Here is a 16,888-nt window from a genome sequence, read left to right as displayed (position 1 = left end):
TTTTTTTGCTTTTTTTGCTTTTTAGGGCCGCATCCACAGCATATGGAGGTTCCCAGCCTAGGGGTCCAATTGGAGCTACAGCTGCTGGCCTACCTCACAGCCACAGCAATGCCAGATCCATGCCACATCTGCAGCTAGTAGGTCTGTAGGTCTGCAACCTACACCACAGCTCACAGCAACACCAGATCCTTAACCCACTGAGCGAGGCCAGGGATTGAACCTACAACCTCATGGTTCCTAGTCAGATTTGTTTCTGCTGCGCCACAACAGGAACTCTTATTAATGGGTGTTCTAGTGTAAGGAAGAGCTTTCTCTTCTCTCCATTTAGTTATTCATTCACATCATCACTACTATCATAGATTCCTGTTTTATTCAATAGGTTATGTTTCCATCAGTATTTATTTTCATGCCCAAATGTCCCAGATTTGGCCAATGAGAACCCCCTCAAGGTGATCTTTACATCCTCCTGACAGGTCCAGGTCATTCTTTGAGCATTTTCTTGCTTTCCAATATCCCAGGTTCATCTACTACTCTCCCAGCTCAGCCCAGGAAGCAGCCATTTCTCCATGTGCCCTTGGAGATGTTCAGCCCAGAATGGTATTTAGAGACCAAGACTGGGCTATCAGAGTGCTCATTGCTCTTGGGGCAGCACCATGTCCAGGCAGTGGATAGAACTAGGGAGTGTATGTATGTTTATTATGCTCCCTTGCACATAGTTTCAGGGGGATTTGTTATCTGTGTCTCCCTATTGAAAACCACAACTTCAAACTCATGTCTGCCATTCCCACTCCACATCACAGGAACAATTCTAGTTTTCTCCCTTTTTATGTATATAAAACTCATGCTTCTAGCAGTGAAAAGTATACCAAATACTTACTATTTGGTCAGCCCCCCTTACTCCATGCATAAATGCCCTGCTCACTCTGTTTCAATGCTGACCTCCCTTAGCCCCATAAACAAATGCCTTCTGCGCTCGGCCTCATTTACTGCTTTTGGACTAAACTATTAAGGAGGAAAAGACACAAGCTGGGATGTGTCATTCTTGTTTAACTGAAATTCTTCTTGATAATTGCAGACTCACATGTGGTTATAAGAAGTATATTCACTTTGCCCATTTCCCCAGTGGTAACATTTTATGGAACTCAGGAAAATATCAGCATTAGTTTGCTAGGGCTGCTCTAACAAAGCACCCCAGAGTGAGTGGCTGATACAGCAAAAGTTTATTTCTGCATAGTTGACAGTTCTCGTGCTTAGAAAGCCAGGATCAGGGCAGGGCTGGTTTCCTCTGAGGTCCCTCTCCTCGGCTTGTACACTGCTGTCCTCTGCCTGTGTCTTCACAAGGTTGTCCCTCGGATGGGTCTGTGTCCTCGTCTCTCATTAGGACATCATTGTCACATTGGACTTGGGCTCTGCTGATGGGTGGGCCGGCCTGCTGGTCAGGAATGTGCACAGACTGTCCCCCCACCCTGCATAGCCTTGGTTGCTGTCCCCTGACTTAAATGAAAGCAATTTGTGGGCTGGGCCATTTTTTTTTTTTAATCTCCTTTTACCTTAATCCCCTCTTTCCAAACAAAGACTTGAAACATTAAAGATGAGTGGAAGGAAATCACTCAAATGGCCCTTCCAGGAGGTGAAGGAAGCTTCTATTTCTGGTTGTCAGTGATGTCAAGGCGCAGAGGACAAGGAGGTGGGGTTGATATTGAGAACAGCTCTGATTTTCAGGACAGAGTGTAACAAACACAAGTGAGTTCCTGATGGGGTGGGAACACTCGGCCCTGGGGTGATGGTGACATGCTGCTTGGTCGTGTGGGAAGCTGCACTAAGACACAGGGGCCCTCGGCCTCTGGAGCAGCTGCTGGGAAAAAGCAGATGAGGGAAGATGTGGGGTTTTTTGTTTGTTTGTTTGTTTTGTCTTTTCTAGGGCTGCACTCACGGCACATGGAGGTTCCCAGGCTAGAGGTCAAATTGGAGCTATAGACGCTGGCCTACGCCACAGCCAGAGCAACGCCAGATCCAAGCCATGTCTGTGACCTACACCACAGCTCACAGCAACGCCGGATCCTTAACCCACTGAGCAAGGCCAAGGATCGAACCTGCAACCTCATGGTTCCTATTTGGATTCGTTAACCACTGCGCCATGATGGGAACTCTGAAGATGTGTTTTTTTGTTTGGTTGGTTGGTTTCTTTTTTTTTTTTTTTGAAAAGGTGGTTTATGTGAAGGTTTGTGTGACACACAGTTGGAATAGTGGGCTCCCGTGTGTACCTGCATCCCCTTCCTCAGCTGTTTCATCCCAGGTGGCACCGCTTGTGGCCCAGCATCCCATCCCCAAAGCAGGCGACTTCATCAGTGCGTCCCCTACCCCAGGACCCTGGAGGGGGGATTGTGTTTAATGACAGCGATCAGGAGACTTTTAAGAGATTCATGTGTCTCAAGTTTAACTGGGGTTTTTTTCCTTCACATTGCTTAAGACAGTGTTAGGAATATAGAAATAACCATGGGGGAATTGAGAAAACCAAGCCAGTCCTCTGAACAGGGGCGCCTGCGGCTTCTGGGATGGACTGGAGTTCAGCCTCTGCCCTGTGGTCTGAGAACCAGTCACTGTGTTTTTGTTTGTGTTTGCTTTTTAGGGCCGCACCCGTGGCATATGGAGGTTCCCGGCTAGGGGCTGAATTGGAGCTGTAGCTGCCAGCCTACACCACAGCCACAGCAATGCAGGATCCAAGCTGCATCTGCAACCTACACCACAGATCATGGCCATGCCGGATCCTTAACCCACTGAGCAAGGCCAGGGATCGAATCTACATCTTCATGGATGCTAGTCAGATTCGTTAACCACTGAGCCATGACAGGAACTCCTGGTCACTCTGTTTGAGGATGCCAGGTGCCTCACCCACTAGTTGCCAGCAGGAGCCCCCGCCCACCAGCCGTGATAACCAAAAGTGTCTCAAGACATCGCCAAGCATCCCCTGGGGAGCAAGAGCGTCCCTGGTTAAGAACCACTGGAAAGCTGCTGGTTTAAAAAATGACTTTTTCATCTGTGTTTTAACCATATTTGCTCTAGAGTCAGAAATGCAAGGCTGAATTGTCCCAGCTCAACGACAGGGTCCTGCAGTTGGGAGAAGAGGCCTCTACCCACCAGGCCCAGAATGAGAAGAATCGCATCATGATTCAGCTGCTGACAGGGAGGTTGGAGGGGGTGGTGCGCCAGGAGGAGCTGCAGGTGAGTGGCCCGTGGGGCAGAGAGGAGCAGGCAGGCTGGCCTAAAATAGGTCAGAAACAGCCCCATGTGCCTGGAGCAGCTTTTGCAAAGCCTAGAATCTAGAAGAAGTAGAAAGGAATTAAATCCTGATGATAGGAAGGTAATTGGTACAACCTCTCTGGATGACAGTTTGGCAAAATATCCATCAAGAGTGTCAGGAACGTCAGTGTGCTCTGACTGCGTGATTCTGCTTGTGGGAATTTTCCTGAGCAATGTGTGTAGGCTTAGCTGGAAATATTTACATTGCTGTAGTGTTTATAACAGCGAAACAGAATTGGAATTAGCTCGAACCGTTTACAGCACTGAACAAGTCAATAAATGATGGTGCAGCCATTAAAACTATTTTTTTGGAGTTTCCACTTTGGCACAACAGATCAGCAGCGTCTCTGCAGAGCCAGGACACAGGTTCAGTCCACGGCCCAGCACAGTGGCTTAAAGGATCTACCGTTGCCGTAGCTGCAGTGTAGGTCGCAATTGCAGTTCAGATCTGAGCCCAGGAACTCCATATGCCACAGGGTGGCAAAACAAACAAACAAACATACAAAAAACAACAACAAGAAAATGAAAAACTGGAGTTCCCATTTGTGGCTCAGTGGCTTAAGACTGGACTAGCGGGAGTTCCCGTCATGGCTCAGTGGTTAATGAATCCGACTCGGAACCTTGAGGTTGCAGGTTTGATCCCTGGCCTCGCTCAGTGGGTTAAGGATCTGGCGTTGCCATGAGCTGTGGTGTAGGTCACAGATGTAGCTCGGATCCCGTGTGGCTGTGGCTGTGGCGTAGGCCAGTGGCTACAGCTCTGATTTGACCCCTAGCCTGGGAACTTCTATATGCCATGGGTGCGGCCCTAGAAAAGACAAAAAAAAAAGAATTGGACTAGCATCCATGAGGATGCAGGTTCAATCCCTGGCCTCGTTCATTGGGTTAAGGATCTGACATTCCCGTGGTCACAGATGCATCTCCAATTCAGCCCCTAGCCTGGGAACTTCCATATGCCACTGGTGTGTCCCTTAAAAAAGTTTCAAAGAGTGTTTAATGCTCAAGATATAATAGGAGGGAAATTCGCAGAGCGTAAGATGTCGTAGTGACAAGAATGTGTGTGTGTGGAGGAGGGGCCACAAGATACAGCACGTCGGGTGTGGTTCTCAGACTGCTGGGATCGTGGGCGACTTAAATTTTGTAATTCTTGCTTTTCTGAAGTTTCTGCATTAAACGTGTCACATTGCTACGATAGTTCATATACTTGTAAAATTGATTTTTAAAACAGAGTAAGCAAATCCAGAAACTTGAACTTGAACTTGGACACGTGACTGAGGAACGTCAGAGCCTGAGACTGGCACAGTCACAGCTGAGAGAGGCCCTCGAAGAAAGTCAGGACCAGGTGGGTGTGCACGGTGGTCCCGGCCAGGGAGGTGTCCCTCTCACTCCTGGCAGCCTGGCCGGGACTGGGCCAGCCAGCAGCGTCATTGGGCTGGCTGAGGTCACACAGTTGAGGGCACCTGCCAGATCCGGAACTGAGTAGGACCTCGTCTAGGTGCAGGTCGACTTGGGGTGACCATGTGAAGACCTCTGCTTACACAGAAGGGAAGGAGGCCACAGCAGCGCCTCTGGGTGTGCCCCACATAGTTGGAGGAGCCAGGGACCACAGCGGTGCCCCATGGAGCCCAGGCGTCACACACCTGTGGGTGTCCACCACTCCTCTGCCCTCTCTCCCGTGCTGCTGTTTGTTCAGTGGGCAGCAAGCTCAGGAGGTACCAGGTTGGGAGGTAGGAGTTCCCAGTGGGGCAGACAAGAGTGAGCAGGGCTGGCAGGTGCCTGACAGCGTGAGGCACAAGGATACAGAGGAGCTGGCTCTTCTGAGGAGCAGGGTGCTTGAGCAGGAGGAGAGAAGGGAGGTGACAGTGTGAGAGGCCCTGGCAGCCAGACGTCCAGTGTGAACATGGAGTGTGCTTGGAGACCAGGTGCTAGAGTGGGGGAAGGGGCTATGGGAGAAGGTCTCTAACCCACATGCCTCTGCTGAGCCTTTGCACCGGCTTCCCCACTAGCCCTGGTCCGACTCCTGGACTTGGCCATGGTGACCTGGTGTGAGATGTCACTTTTCAGATGGCCTCAGGTTGCAGAGGGGTCAGTCTGGCCTGGGTTCCGCCCTCCCGCTGTAAGCAGGTGCTTTCCCCTAGGCACCTCTGTGTATTGGGAGCTTCCCTCTCTGTTTTTAGTGCAAGAGAAACTTGAGAAACTGCTTTGACTAGTTTGAGCCCTTTGTGAGGCTGAGGAGTCAGATCTACTGCTGGCAGAAGGGCTGGGTGCCCGTGGTGTCCACACCCGCTGCGGAAGGGTGCCCCATGCTCAGCCACTGTCACAGGAGATGCTGTCCTTGAGCAGGCTGCAGGGCCACCAGCTGACTTCCCAGTTTTGTGACTTAGAGGAGGACATATGACTGAGGAACACATCCCGTAACACATGGGGATGAGAGTGTGAGAGAAGGGAAGGAACTGACAGGGCGCCTGGGGTGTGCAGAGGTGAGGGTGTAGATGGAGCCACACAGCAGGGAGAGTTGTCACTGGTGTGTTGTGAGTGGTTCTGAGGTCACAGGTCCAGCAGGGGGGTCCAGCTTCTAAGAGGGCTCACTTAGGGGCCTGGTGGCACACGCACTGGCCTCTCTGTGGCATGGGGTTCCCATGGCGCAGCAACCAGGTGCCCCAAGAGGATCAGGCGAGCTGCCAGGCTTCCAAGGACCACACTGGGGATTGCAGAGCATGGTTGCCCCACATTCTGCTGGTCCAGCCTGGATTTGGGGGAGGGCACAGCCCCTATTGCCCAAGGGAAAATTCCTGCCACACCAGCACCCAGAGCGCTAAAGCCCTGGATTCCTGGCTATGGTGGCCCCACTGCTCTTCTAGGGATGTCCTGCCTTCCTATGTGGCAGCCAAGCAGGGCCTCTGGAGCTGGTCCAGCCTCCACCTGCATCTTGCCACATAAGGGGGCTGGGTGGGGGGGCACTTGATGCCAAGAGTGCCAGCAGAGGAGCTTTTGAGCATGCACCTGGGGCTGTGCACATGCTCACAGAGGAAGGGTGTGTTTAGAGCCATCCCTGCTCTTTTCATCCCAAAGTGCTGCCCTGCTGACACAGTGTGGCAGGTGTGTCTCTGGGAGGACTGGTCCTAGAGAACCACCTGGGTGGCCTCTTGGGGACATGACAGTGAGGGAAGCAGGGCTGCAGATTCACAGCCTCACTCTTGCCCCAGAGTCACTGGCTCCCTCCTCCTCTGGCCTACCCTAAGCATGACCCCTGGTGGAACCATTGCCTCCCACTCCATGGGATGTTGGGGAAATTCTGTGTTCCACACGAAGCCTCCAGAGTCTGTGATGTACGTTAATGGTGTTGAGATCTGGCCTCCCAAGTGCTCCTCAACCAGGCTCCCATGCAGCTTGGTACCAAGGATCCAGTGGGTTTTGTGCACAGGGAGCCAGTGCCATGGTCTGACCACTCATGCTCCCAGGCTCCTGTCAGTCACTAGTCACCACCCCCAGGACCCTGGCCACAGCCAAGTCTCAGGAGCATAAACTCCACCAAGAGGAGGTCTGCTTGCTACATGCAGCTGGCATGGGTCACAGTTTTAAAGGCCTAAGACTCCAGTAGTACCCGAAAAGTTAACAGGACAGAGTGTAAAGTGATGCTCCCAGGATCCAGTGTGAGGTCATGTAGAAGATCACAAGCATGTTTTCCTGGCTCTTGCTATGCAGAAGCACCAGCTTGAATGGGGTTCAGGCGTCAGGTTCAGATAAACGTGGGTTTTGCTGCAGATGCAGGGGTGAGGGTGCCTGCGCTGTCCTCCCTGGTAAAAATGTAGCCTTAATGTCTGATAGTGACCTTGGACCTCACAACTGCTGTGCCTTCTCCTGGGCAGCTGAGTTTGGCGAGGTCCCAGCACGCCCTCGAGGTCCAACGGCTGCAGGAGCAGGTGGGGCAGCTGGTGCCTCAGGGCCGCGTGGCTGAGCTGCAGCGGCTGCTGGATGGGGAGCGACAGGCGGCTCGGCAGCTCCGGGAAGAGGAGGGGAGGCGACTGGAAACGCAGCGGGTAAGTGAGGACAGGCCAAGGGCCAACTGAGGGTGACAGGGAGGGCGAAGTTGGATCTCTGGTCACTTAGCCAAAAGCTGCCCAAGCACCAAGGGGAGGACAGCCCGACAGCTCTCCCACTGTGTGAGGACTGGTTGTGCGGAAGCTGTGGGACTGACCTTCGCCAAGAACTGGGGGTGCTGGAGGGGCCATGAGGGAGGCGATGGGCAGGGCCCGCCTATGTAGCCCTGTGAGGGTGCAGAGCCCCAAGGTAGGCTGTCTGATGTGGGCTGTGCTTGGTGTGTTTAAGATGGGGCCAGAGGTTGGACAAGAGGTCGGTGCAGTGATGGACTCCAGGAGCCCCACTGTGTGTCTGGAGCTGCCCTAGGTGTCTAGAGACATAGAAGCAGTCACTTCTTAAGGGGCAGTAAGACAGTGGCTCAGAGCGTGCACTGCAGAGGCCTGGCTCCTGGTTCTACCACCCCTTCCAGTGACCTCTGTGTGCCTCAGTTTCTGTGACATTCTGTTGGCTGTGGTTCCCACCCCAAAGCATTCTCTGGAGGCTACAGCGGGCACCTTGAAAGTGTGCAGCCTGTGGGACATGGCTCAGTCCTGAAAGTTCATTGGGGCAGGGGACTGGCGATCTGGAGCCAGGGTGAAGCACATTCTTGAGGAAGGGATTGGAGGAGGCTGGAAATGCAGATGAAAGTCGACGTTTGTAAAACACAAATTCTAACAAAGAATAGCCTTTCAGCATTATGCAAAAACATTATGCTGGAGGAAACTTAGGTTATGACAGATATTGACAAAACAAATTTAGTCAGGAGTACTCAAGGTCCAGGGTGCAAGGAGGAGGGTGTGGCTGCTGGAAACAAGCCAGAAGAGCATTCCCCAAAGTGTAACCTACAGTGTTCTCAGCACTGAGCCACCTCTAGCAGGTGATTGTGGGAACAGCAATAGTAGTTGTGTAAAAACCTTACTAAAAAAGCTGCTTGAATATCTGCCGAAATGTTCAAGTTTACCCAAAGGGAGGCACAACTGAAACACTAGTGAGGGAGATCCCATCATGGCTCAGTGGTTAACGAATCCGACTAGGAACCATGAGGTTGCAGGTTTGATCCCTGGCCCTGCTCAGTGGATTGAAGATCCAGCGTTGCCGTGAGCTGTGGTGTAGGTCACAGACACGGCTTGAATCCTGCGTTGCTGTGGCTCTGGCATGGGCCAGCAGCAACAGCTCCGATTAGATCCCTAGCCTGGGAACCTCCATATGCTGTGGGAGTGGCCCTAGAAAAGGCAAAAAAAAAGAAAAAAAAAGAAACACTAGTGAGATCATGATGCAGCTGTCCTTTTGGATTTTTTTTTTTTTTTTTTTTTTGTCTTTTTGTTGTTGTTGTTGTTGTTGCTATTTCTTGGGCCGCTCCCCCGGCATATGGAGGTTCCCAGGCTGGGGGTTGAATCGGAGCTGTAGCCACCGGCCTACGCCAGAGCCACAGCAACGAGGGATCCGAGCCGCGTCTGCAACCTACACCACAGCTCACGGCAACGCCGGATCGTTAACCCACTGAGCAAGGGCAGGGACCGAACCCGCAACCTCATGGTTCCTAGTCGGATTTGTTAACCACTGCGCCACGACGGGAACTCCCTTTTGGATTTTTTAATGTGTGACCCTTAACCTTTGATCCCTGACCTGCATTACCTTGGTAATCATTTAATTTTTCCATTTTGGTATACAAGCTCTACTAGCATTTCATCTCTCAAAGTATAACACACTGATTTCCTCAGGTACCCTCTGAGCCATAAATTTGCAAAATGCTATCTTCATTTTCTATATTAAAATTCATTTTAGTTTTAAAAATTAAAAATTTAGTCAAAAATCCTTTAGAAAGACTAACATGTTTGGGGACACTCAGTTTGGATTTATTTAGGCTTAAGATGCTAGAACAGGCGTACCCATTGTGGCACAGCAAAAGCGGATCTGACTAGGAACCATGAGGTTGCGGGTTCGATCCCTGGCCTTGCACATTAGGTTAAGGATCTGGCATTGTCATGAGCTGTGATGTAGGTCACAGATGTGTCTCAGATCCTGCCTTGCTGTTGCTGTGGTGTAGGCCAGAAGCTGTAGCTCCAATTCGACCCCTAGCCTGGGAACTTCCATATGCCACGGGTGCAGCCCTAAAAAGCAAAAAGATGCTAGGACAAAGCTGACTAAACTCGAAAAATGCAGCTCTGGGGCTTGTGTCCTTTCCCTATGCTCCCCGTGGACAAGCCCCTTTCCATGTGCTCAGATGGGTGCCCTTCGTCTAATTTCCGAGATGGCTCTTCCTCGGGTATATGGCACTGCTCTCTAACCCCTTCTGCAGGAAGCCCATGAGAAACAGCTGAAAGCCACAGAGGAGCGGGTAGAGGAGATGGAAATGATTTTGAAGAATGTGGAAGTGCTCCTCCAAGAAAAAGTGGGTGAGCTGAAGGAGCAGGTGAGTGACGGCCGCCCATCATTCCAGTCCCTTCCAGGGGCTGATGGTGGGAGACAGGACCCAGAGCACCTGGTGTTCCTGTGGAACTGCAGAGACAGGGAGGGGAGAGGCTGCCCTGCAGGTTACTTTTGGTGCTCTGAGGAATCAAGTGTGAGGCTCTGCAGAAACACTTTCCTTGCAGTGACCAAGTTCCCGGAGGCAGAGCCGCTCATGCTGCCCCCTCCTTGGCACCCCTCTGCTGGCTCCAATGTGCCCCCTCTTCCCTCCTGGCTGTCAGACTCTTGAGACTCCCCAACTTCTCCTGATACACCCTCAGCTGCCTGCTCACCTGGGGTAAATCCTGAGGCTACTGCTGTCGGGGGTGTTGAGCTCCTCTGCTGGAGGTTGTGCTTGTTTCACTGGAAGACAAGAGATGCATACGCCTGTGCCTCCTACCCCCTCTGCTCCTCTTCACAGGAGAACCCTCAGGGCTGCTTGCTTTCACCTTCCTGCCCACCCTGGAGTCCTGGGAGATCCCTCCCCTTGCATGCCCCCCTCAAGGATGCTTCAGCACAGATGCACAGCCCACCACCTCTCCCTGGCCCCCACTCCTACCCTGGCCCTCTGCTCAGAACCACCAGTCTTTCCATGTCCCTCAGTAAAACTTCACTTTTGACAGTGGCCTTCAGGGCTCTGTGGGCCCTAAGCCCCTCCCCTCAGCACCAGGCCCAGCCAGCAGGTCAGCTCCACCTCCCATGTCAGCCTCTGCTGGAACGTTCCCACCAGACAGCCTCACCAGCCCCGCGCTGGTGATCTGTTCCATCATCAGCGAAACCCTGTCTTCACAGTCTCAGCTGTGTCCCCTCCTGGGTCTTCTCAGCACATCCCCCATCTGACCCCGCATGCCCATTTCGTTCTGGCTCCTCTGTTACAGGGCGCACACCCTATGGGAGCAGGGCTCTTGCTCAGGGAGCGCCAGGCCCACGGGGCTCCAGTGGAGTGAATGAATTCCATGCTGCTCACAAAGCTCAAGACCAGGACCCCTGTGTCTCACATCTTGGCCAGTATGGCTTTGTGTCCCCATCGCTGAAACCCCCACAGCTGTCGTGTGGTGACCACAGTGCCTCAGTGTGTCCTGGGTGATGTGACAGGCCTGCAGAGCACACAGAGATGAATCAGACATTTGGGGGTACCCTTGACAGTACCCTTGTTTTACAGTGCACTGAGCAATCCTTTTGGAGGCCTATGTATTTTGCTCTTTTTCTCTTTATTTCATGGTAAAATTGACTTGTGCAAAGTTAAATTTTTTGTACCACATAGTTTACCAGATTTTCAAGTTCCTCTCTCCTGCCAGGATAACAAAAATTGTCATGACATTCAATGTTTGTTTCCAATTTGTAAGAATCCCCATACTGTGGTTTGAACAAAAGATGAGGAGGGGCAAGTGGGTCACGCGGCATTTCTGCACTAGATTCACAGTAAAGGGTGCCTTTTTCCCTCTCCAGTTTGAAAAGAACACACGCTCTGATTTGCTGCTCAAGGAGCTCTATGTGGAAAATGCTCAACTGACGAAAGCACTTCAGGTCACTGAAGAGAGGCAACGAGGAGCCGAGAAAAAGTCCCGCTTCTTGGAAGAAAAAGTTAGAGCTCTCAACAAACTACTCAGTAAGATCGCTTCAGCAGCCCTCTCTGTGTAAAGACTGCTTTTCTTCCGGGAGTTCATTTCGAAAGAACATCTTTTAAAAGTAAGCCGCTGTGACGCCCCGATTTCTGGGTTCGTTGTCCATGCACCTCTGGACAAGTGAGCACTATGGTTCTCTATTCAGCCCACAAATGTTTAATCAAGGTCTATTGTGTGCCACATGCTGGGGAAACAGACATGTGGGGAAAAAAGTAACTTTTTTTTAATCGGTCCTGGGTCGGTCCTGGGTAATTTTCCTAGGTAACATTCCTAATTTTTCTACTTTACTGGTGAAACAGATTATGGGGGCCCTCAGCAAGGTAAACTGTAAAAATAATTTGTGTTGTACTTCTGACCTTGGCTGCATTAAAATGCAAAATCAGGGCTCTGTACAGTTTTACCATTTCACTCACTGCTTTGGGTTTAGTCAGCATTCTCCATGGTGGGTCAGTACAAACACTGCAGAGATGCTTCACCTCCTGTGACTGTCAGCTGGTGATAAGAGGAGGGGACATGCCTGTGACAGGGCCTCCCCACCTCAGGGAGATCTGGGCAGTGCTTGTACTTCAGGCCTGTGGACTCAGGGAGGATGGCAGCTACTGTGAATGCCATCTTTTCCTCATTGAAATGTTATCACACTGGAACGTGTACATTATATGTAAAAAAAAAAAAAAGTATAGTTTTATATCCAAAATATACATAAATTATGGTCATTTGGTTTATCAGAGTAAACTACTGTTATATGAAGAATCACTGTATTTGCAATAAAGTCCTTTTCTATTAAAACTGATCTAATGCCTAAGTATTTTTTAAATTATATTTCAAAGATATAGAAAATTAGTTTTATAAGAAACATTCATCTACCTATCAACTGGATATACTAAAACCATTCTGCTACCACGTTCTGGATAGAAGCACAGACCCTGTTCTATTGCACTCAAACTCTTTCCCCTTCCTGAAGGCAACTGCTGTCCTTAAGCTGCTGCACCTCCTGTCTGTATATGTTACACTTGCTTGAGTGAGAAAAATCTTAAAGCATCAGGATAGATGGAAAGAGCAGATCTTGGATAGGAGGACTCAACAGCTTAAAGTCGGTTCTTCTAAATCAGAACTCAAGACCAGAATGGTATCTGGAAAATCCCCAAATATTTGGGAACTGAACTTACCCACAAAGCAATAAAGAAATCAACATATCTTGAAGTGACTGAAAAAGAAAACATTAAAATTTGTGGGGGTTGATCAAAAGCAGTACTTAAGGGAAAATTCATAGCACTAAGTAAATGGGTTATAAAGGCAGGTCTTAGAGTCCCCTGGTGGCTCCATGGATTAAGGATCCAGCATTGTCACTGAAGCAGCTCGGGTTGCTGCTGTGAGGCAGATTTGATCCTTGGCCTGGGAACTTCCATAAGCCGTGGGAAAGGCAAAAAAAAAGGTCTTGGGAGTTCCCACTGTAGCATAGGGGGTTAATGAGCAGTGAGTTAAGGATCTGGCCTTGCTCAAGCTGTGGTGTATGTCACACCTCTGGCTTAGATTCACTCCCTGGCCTAGGAACTTCCATATGCCATAGGTGCTGCCTAAAAAGAAGAAAAAAAAAAGTCTATAATCTATATAGGAAAATAATCTGAAAAAGAGTGGACGTGTGAACATGTATTACTGAATTATTTTGTTGTACAGCAGAAATTATCGCAACACAAAATCATCATTTGCCTCACTCAATGGGTTAAGGCTCTGGTGTTGCTGTGAGCTATGGTGTAGGTCACAGGCATAGCTCAGATCACGCATGGCTGTGGCTCTGGTGTAGGCCAGTGGCTGCAGCTCCAATTCGACCCCTAGCCTGGGAACCTCCATGTGCCACTTGTGCAGCCCTAAAAGACAAAAAAAAAAAAAGAAAGAAAGAAAGAAATTATCACAATATTGCAAATTAACTATACTTTATAAAGCTTTTTTTTTGCTTTTTAGGGCCACAGCTCCAATTCAACCCCTACCCTGGGAACCTCTATGTACCTCAGGTATGGCCCTAAAAAGACAAAAAAAAAAAGTGTAAAAGCCTAACACTATCACACCTCCAGATGAAGGGGAAAAAATTTCTTAGATATGACACCAAAAGCATAAAGAAACCAAATGAATAAATTTAATTTTATCAAAACCAAAAATGTCTACTCTTCAAAAGATTCTGTTAAGAAAATGAATAAACAAGCCACAAACTGGTAGAAAATCTTCTCAAAGCATGTATCTCATAAAGGACTTAGATCCAGATCTAATATATAAAGAAATCCCAAAACTCAACAAAAGACAAACAAATAATATATAAAGATACTCAACATCATTAGTCATTAGGGAAATGCAAATCAAAATCTCAATGAAAGAGCACTACATACCTATTAGAATGGGTAAAATTAAAAAGGCTAATCCTGGAGTTCCCATCGTGGCGCAGTGGTTAACGAATCCGACTAGGAACCATGAGGTTGCCGGTCCGGTCCCTGCCCTTGATCAGTGGGTTAACGATCCGGCGTTGCCGTGAGCTGTGGTGTAGGTCTCAGACGAGGCTCGGATCCCTCGTTGCTGTGGCTCTGGTGTAGGCTGGCGACTACAGCTCCGATTCGACCCCTAGCCTGGGAACCTCCATATGCCACGGATGTGGCCCAAGAAATAGCAAAAAGACACATACACACAAAAAAAGGCTAATCCTACCAAGTGTTGGTGAGGACATATGAGGATTGAAACTCATACAGGGCTGGTGTGAATACAAAATTCACAAATGCTTAACTCTTGGAGGAGTTATTACAATATGACCCAGCCATTTTACTACTAGTTATTGCCCCAAAGAAAAGGAAGTACATGTCCATAAAAGACCTGCACACAAGTGTTCCTGGCATTTTTCTTGTAACAGTTCCAAAACAGAGATAACATTCTATTAGCAAAAGGTAGAGGGTGGGGAGTGGTGGTGGTGACTCATTCATTTCTGGTGGCAGTACAAATAATGTATTGTGGCAAGAGCCATCAAAATTATCCAGAGTTCCTGTTGTGGCTTAGCAGTAAGGAACAAGACAAGAATCCATGAGAATGAGGGTTAGATCAGTGGGTTAAGAATCTGGCATTGCCGTGAGCTGCGGTGTAGGTCACAGACACGCCTCAGAATCTGCATGGCTGTGGCTGGCAACTGAAGCTTTGATTTGATGCCTAGCCTGGGAAATTCCATGTCATGGGTATGCACCTAAAAAAGGAAAAAAAACTTCAAAATTACAATTATCCTACACTTTACAAAGTTAATATATATGTACAAAATGATGTATGTACAAGTTCACTCATATAGCTTTGTCTATGATAGCAAAAAGATGCCTATCAATAGGGAAATAGTTTTTTTTAAATGTATTTAAGACCTATTAGTTTGCAGAGGCTGCCGTGCCATAACAAAATATTACAGACTGAGTGGCTTAAAATACATTTATTTTCTTACAATTCTGAAGGCTAAAACACCAAGATCAAGGTGTTAGCAGGTTTGTTTTTCCTGAGGCCTCTGTCCCTGACTTGTAGACAGCCGCCTTCTCACTCTTACATTTTGTACTGTGTGAAAACATTAAGTGTTTTTTATAAAGTTACAAAATAGAATAAATTCAACTCATCCTATCAGTTATAAAAAGCAATAAGTCATTTAAATCTGCATCTCCCTCTACATTCTAAAACATTAATAAAGACACATACTCCTTTTAGTTATATGACTAAGACAAAAAAGAGAAAACAGATACATATCAGGAATGTCCACATGTGGAGAAGAGAAAAAAAATTAATACATTTCAAAATAATTTAAAAATTGAGAAAAACATGATTAAAATTTACTTAAGAAAAAATGAAAAACTTGACTATGAACTAAGGAAAATAAATTCATCAAACATTAACATCTCTCTCCAAATAAAATCCATACCCAAGTGGTTCTATAGGTACTAATGCTATTTTATTTTTCAAGGTTTTTTCTTTTTTGGCTTTTTGCCTTTTTCTAGGGCCGCACCCACCCCATATGGTTGTTCCCAGGCTAGGGGTCTGATCAGAGCCGTAGCCACCAGCCTACACCACAGCTCACAGCAATGCTGGATCCTTAACCCACTGAGCAAGGTGAGGGATCAAACCGGCAACCTCATGGTTCCTAGTCAGATTTGTTAACCACTGAGCCATGACGGGAACTCCAATTTTTTTTAAGTTTTTACTTATAGTTGACTTAAAATATTTTGTCAATTTTTGCTGTACCAAAGTGACCCAGTCATTCACACACTCACACACACACACACACGTGTCCATCATGTTCCATCATGTTCTATCGCAAGTGATTGGATATAGTTCCCTGTGCTGCGCAGAAGGACCTCATTGCTTATCCATTCTAAGTGCAGGAATTAGCATCTACTAACCCCAAACTCCCCGTCCATCCTACTTCCTCCCCCTCCCCCTTTGGCAACCACAAGTCTGTTCTCTTTGTGAGTCCGTTTCTGTCCTGTGGGTAGATTCATCTATGCCATATTTTAGATTCCACACATAAGTGATTTCATATGGTATTTGTCTTTCTCTTCCTTCTCTCTTAATTTTTATTTTTTATTACTCAATGAATTACATTTATAGTTGTACAATTATCATCACAATCCAATTTTATAGGCTTTCCATCCCACAACCTGTCTTTCTCTTTCTGACTTCACTTAGTATGAGAATCTCTAGCTGCATCCATGTTACTGCAAATGGCATTATTTCATTATTTTTTTATGGCTGAGTAGTAAATGCTATTTTAAAAGTTATATTTGTACTAAAAATAAAGGAACAAGCACCACTAAGAACAAACCGCAGAACATTGACACCCCTCTAACTGTGGGGCCCCTTGTTGTTTGGCCTTCATGTGGTTCACATGGCCTCTTCATTGAATCTGGGCACCTATGACTGTATTAACTGACTGGATGTGCAGATGTGATGCTCACCCCAGCCCCAGGTCTGGTCATTCAGGAAGCTGGCAGCATTCACACCAGTCCCAGGCCTAGTCGTTCAGGAAGCTGGCAGCATCCACACCAGTCCCAGGCCTAGTCATTCAGGAAGCTGGCAGCATCCACACCAGTCCCAGGCCTAGTCATTCAGGAAACTGGCAACATCCACACCAGTCCCAGGTCTGGTCATTCAGGAAGCTGGCAGCATTCACACCAGCCCCAGGCCTAGTCGTTCAGGAAACTAGCAGCACCCACATCCACTTCTTAACCCTGCAGGAGTCCCAGGCTGCCAAGTGAGAAGCCCAGCCAGCTGGCTGGAAAGAACCACATGAAGAGAGGCCTCACAGAAACCAGAGGCTCAGCCATCCCAGCCAGGCCACCATCTGAATGCAACTGCATCAGGGACCTCAAGCAAGATCCTGTAGAACCTCCCTGTCAAGCTTAGTCAACCCACAGAACTGCTGAGCTAATAAAATGGTG

At 48.4% G+C, this 16,888-nt stretch overlaps 1 protein-coding gene across 3 annotated transcripts in view; it reads left to right on the top strand.

Moving 5' to 3' along the window:
• Positions 1 to 12,240, top strand: part of NINL (ninein like) — a 112,084-nt gene extending 99,844 nt beyond the window's left edge. For 2 of the 3 annotated variants that reach the window (XM_005657666.3, XM_021078312.1), the window contains 5 exons: positions 3,064 to 3,222; positions 4,526 to 4,639; positions 7,167 to 7,337; positions 9,677 to 9,790; positions 11,275 to 12,240. In XM_005657666.3, the coding sequence (XP_005657723.1) occupies positions 3,064 to 3,222; positions 4,526 to 4,639; positions 7,167 to 7,337; positions 9,677 to 9,790; positions 11,275 to 11,466 (750 nt within the window). In that variant the 3' untranslated portion in view covers positions 11,467 to 12,240. The remainder of the gene's footprint in view (positions 1 to 3,063; positions 3,223 to 4,525; positions 4,640 to 7,166; positions 7,338 to 9,676; positions 9,791 to 11,274) is intronic. The other variant, XM_021078311.1, reaches the window with a different exon arrangement.

The sequence above is a fragment of the Sus scrofa genome, chromosome 17 (genome assembly GCF_000003025.6).
Source record: "Sus scrofa isolate TJ Tabasco breed Duroc chromosome 17, Sscrofa11.1, whole genome shotgun sequence".
Taxonomy (NCBI): Eukaryota; Metazoa; Chordata; class Mammalia; order Artiodactyla; family Suidae; genus Sus; species Sus scrofa.
Note: the sequence above shows the minus strand (reverse complement) of the source record. Positions and strands in the feature narration are given on the sequence as shown.